This window comes from Penaeus vannamei, chromosome 24, assembly GCF_042767895.1.
Source record: "Penaeus vannamei isolate JL-2024 chromosome 24, ASM4276789v1, whole genome shotgun sequence".
NCBI classification, from domain to species: Eukaryota; Metazoa; Arthropoda; class Malacostraca; order Decapoda; family Penaeidae; genus Penaeus; species Penaeus vannamei.
Genome location: NC_091572.1, coordinates 27,899,047 through 27,901,546, shown reverse-complemented (window position 1 = coordinate 27,901,546; position 2,500 = coordinate 27,899,047). Strand labels below are relative to the sequence as shown.

General features: G+C 37.2%; 1 protein-coding gene across 6 annotated transcripts in view; it reads left to right on the top strand.

Annotated features, from left to right (window-relative positions):
• The window catches only part of LOC113800492 (ankyrin repeat, SAM and basic leucine zipper domain-containing protein 1), a 26,371-nt gene that overhangs the window by 14,630 nt on the left and 9,241 nt on the right, over positions 1 to 2,500 (top strand). For 3 of the 6 annotated variants that reach the window (XM_070138582.1, XM_070138583.1, XM_070138584.1), the window contains 4 exons: positions 1 to 93; positions 566 to 710; positions 1,136 to 1,303; positions 2,308 to 2,430. The exon at positions 1 to 93 is cut by the window's left edge and continues 9 nt beyond it. In XM_070138582.1, coding sequence (XP_069994683.1) covers positions 28 to 93; positions 566 to 710; positions 1,136 to 1,303; positions 2,308 to 2,430 — 502 coding nt within the window. In that variant the 5' untranslated portion in view covers positions 1 to 27. The remainder of the gene's footprint in view (positions 94 to 565; positions 711 to 1,135; positions 1,304 to 2,307; positions 2,431 to 2,500) is intronic. The other 3 variants (XM_070138579.1, XM_070138580.1, XM_070138581.1) reach the window with 1 other exon arrangement.

Sequence of the window (2,500 nt, the reverse complement as noted above, 5' to 3'; positions counted from 1 at the left end):
GAACTATAAGTTAATTGCTTGATAAAAATGGATTTTGCAAGAATTTATGACAACATGCACAGCACCACATCAGACTATGAATCCATGGACTCAGTAAGTATATACAGTACTCTTATTTCCTAATTATGTAGGTTTGTTATACTGTATTATGTGACTACTGTATTCATAGTGCTGTATTGGACTTTTAATATTTCTTTTAATTCTTGAGATGGATTGTAGTTTACAGTTACTGTTGAAAGTAGAATGGTTGTTAACAAGATTTTAAAATATAATAACAGTTGATTAAGTATGGACACAGCACTCCATTTTGCAGAGAAAATATTGATGGAGATGAATTAGTAAAATATCTACAGTGGTTTCATAGATGTGATTTGGTCTTGTGAGACCTTAGAATTGAACCTTGTAGACAAATATTCTTCTATTCTTTTCTTTTATCCATTTCCTTTTTTATCAGAATCATAAAAATGTATGTTTATTATAGGTAGGTCTATATCATTATAGGTCACCATGATCCATACTCCAGGGCAGTTCATCATTACAAAGAATTGATTTTCTTCATTTATAGAGCCTCGGGTCAGTCTCTTTAGCCAATGGAAGCGAGCCTAGCAGCCTGACAGTCCGAGATTCACCAGAGAAGTCTGAAAGCCTCTTTAATGGGCAATACAGTTCCCTCTCGCCCGGGTACTACAATGGGTATGGGTATTCTAAAGGTGTGTTGTGTTGTCTGTGTTGCCATCAGTTTTTATCATCATCAGCACTTTCTTTTCCTTCATAATTTTTCTCTTGGTAATGAAAAAAAAGGAGAGTATGCTCCTAATTTCATTGTTCTATTACTATTATGCTGTCTGAAGATTATGTTGATTAATCATGTTTTATTAATTGTGATGAATGAAGATTATTATATTACACCATTAAAACTGTTTTATAAGGTTGCCTATTTATGAGTGAGCAGAATCGCTATTGATAATGATAATGCAATAACATTACACCAGATTTACATTGACTTATCATTCATTCTTGGTTCTGCTAAGACTTCATTATATCATTATATCATAGGAAGATCACATAATCCACAAAGTCTAATAAAATAATTCACAAAGGGTCCACTAAGCCACATTTCCTGCATTCCTCTCAGCCCCGAGCCCTGCCCCTTCTTGGTGCTCGCGCAAGAGCCACAGTCCAGCCCCAAGCGGATCCTGGAGGCGGCACCGCATGCACGAGGGCTATTCCCTGCCCCTGGATGAGTTCCGCATGGCTGCCATGCAGGGCAACCTCCCTGTCATCAAAGCACTGATCAAACAAGGTTGGTGCTAGATTTAGAAAATGCATGAATAGGAAGGAATATCTTCACAGTACTAGAGACGTATATGACCAGTTTTGATAACCTGGTGTTACTAGACTAGAAATTAGACTATACAAGCCAGCTTATTCAACCTGCATGATTGGTGAGGGATCTTGTATGGTGTTGCATGTATATGGTTTTATTAAGAACTACTGGAAAAGTGTTTTTGATCATGATAGAAGATACCATTCAGAAAAACAGTGGCTTAAACTTATTTTGATATAATAAGTTTGTGTAGTTTTTACTGACACAAAGAATTTTGTATGGTAGAGAGTCTGTTCTTGGGTGGGTAGGTAGGGTGCTTTAAGGTTCATCTGAATTGTTTATGTGTTCTTTAGTTTGTGTTGATGGAGTGTTTCATTCTATTTTTTATTCATTTGTTTATCTTTTCTTTCATTTTCCTCTAAGGATTTAGGATGAGTGGTGTTTACTCTCTCTAACATCTTTACTTCCTTTTGGAGAGGAAAACCAAAATTTGCATTTATTTTTCATTTGTTATTGCACAGGTTATTATGTATTTTACCTTCTTGTGTAATAAAGGATGAATATTTATATTTGGATTACTAGAATTGTGATGCTGATGTAAAGGAGATTCACCATTATGAGTGCACCTGGAGACAGCATGCTAATTCTGACATGACAGTTTTATGCTCTGAGGATATACACTGTGTGTGTGTGTGTGTGTGTGTGTGTGTGTGTGTGTGTGTGTGTGTGTGTGTGTGTGTGTGTGTGTGTGTGTGTGTGTGTGTGTGTGTGTGTGTGTGTGTGTGTGTGTGTGTGTGTGTGTGTGTGTGTGTCTGTGTCTGTCTGTCTGTCTGTCTGTCTGTCTGTGTGTGTGTCTGTCTGTCTGTCTGTGTGTGTGTCTGTGTGTCTGTTGTCTGTCTGTTTTTTTTTTGCCAAGGACAAGTTACAAATATTGTCATTGATGTTCAGTGAAATCCTTTTCTTGTGAATTACTTTTACAGGCATTGCTGTAGACCAGATCTTGAAGTCTGGCTGGACATGCCTGATGTATGCTTGCTCCAGTGGGAAGCAGCACATAGTGGAGTACCTGCTTCAACAAAATGCTGACCCAAACCTCCACAAGGGTGAGTAGAAATATTGCTTACTTATAACTTGATTGTGTGATAAGCACTTATACAAAAGCACATGTATACT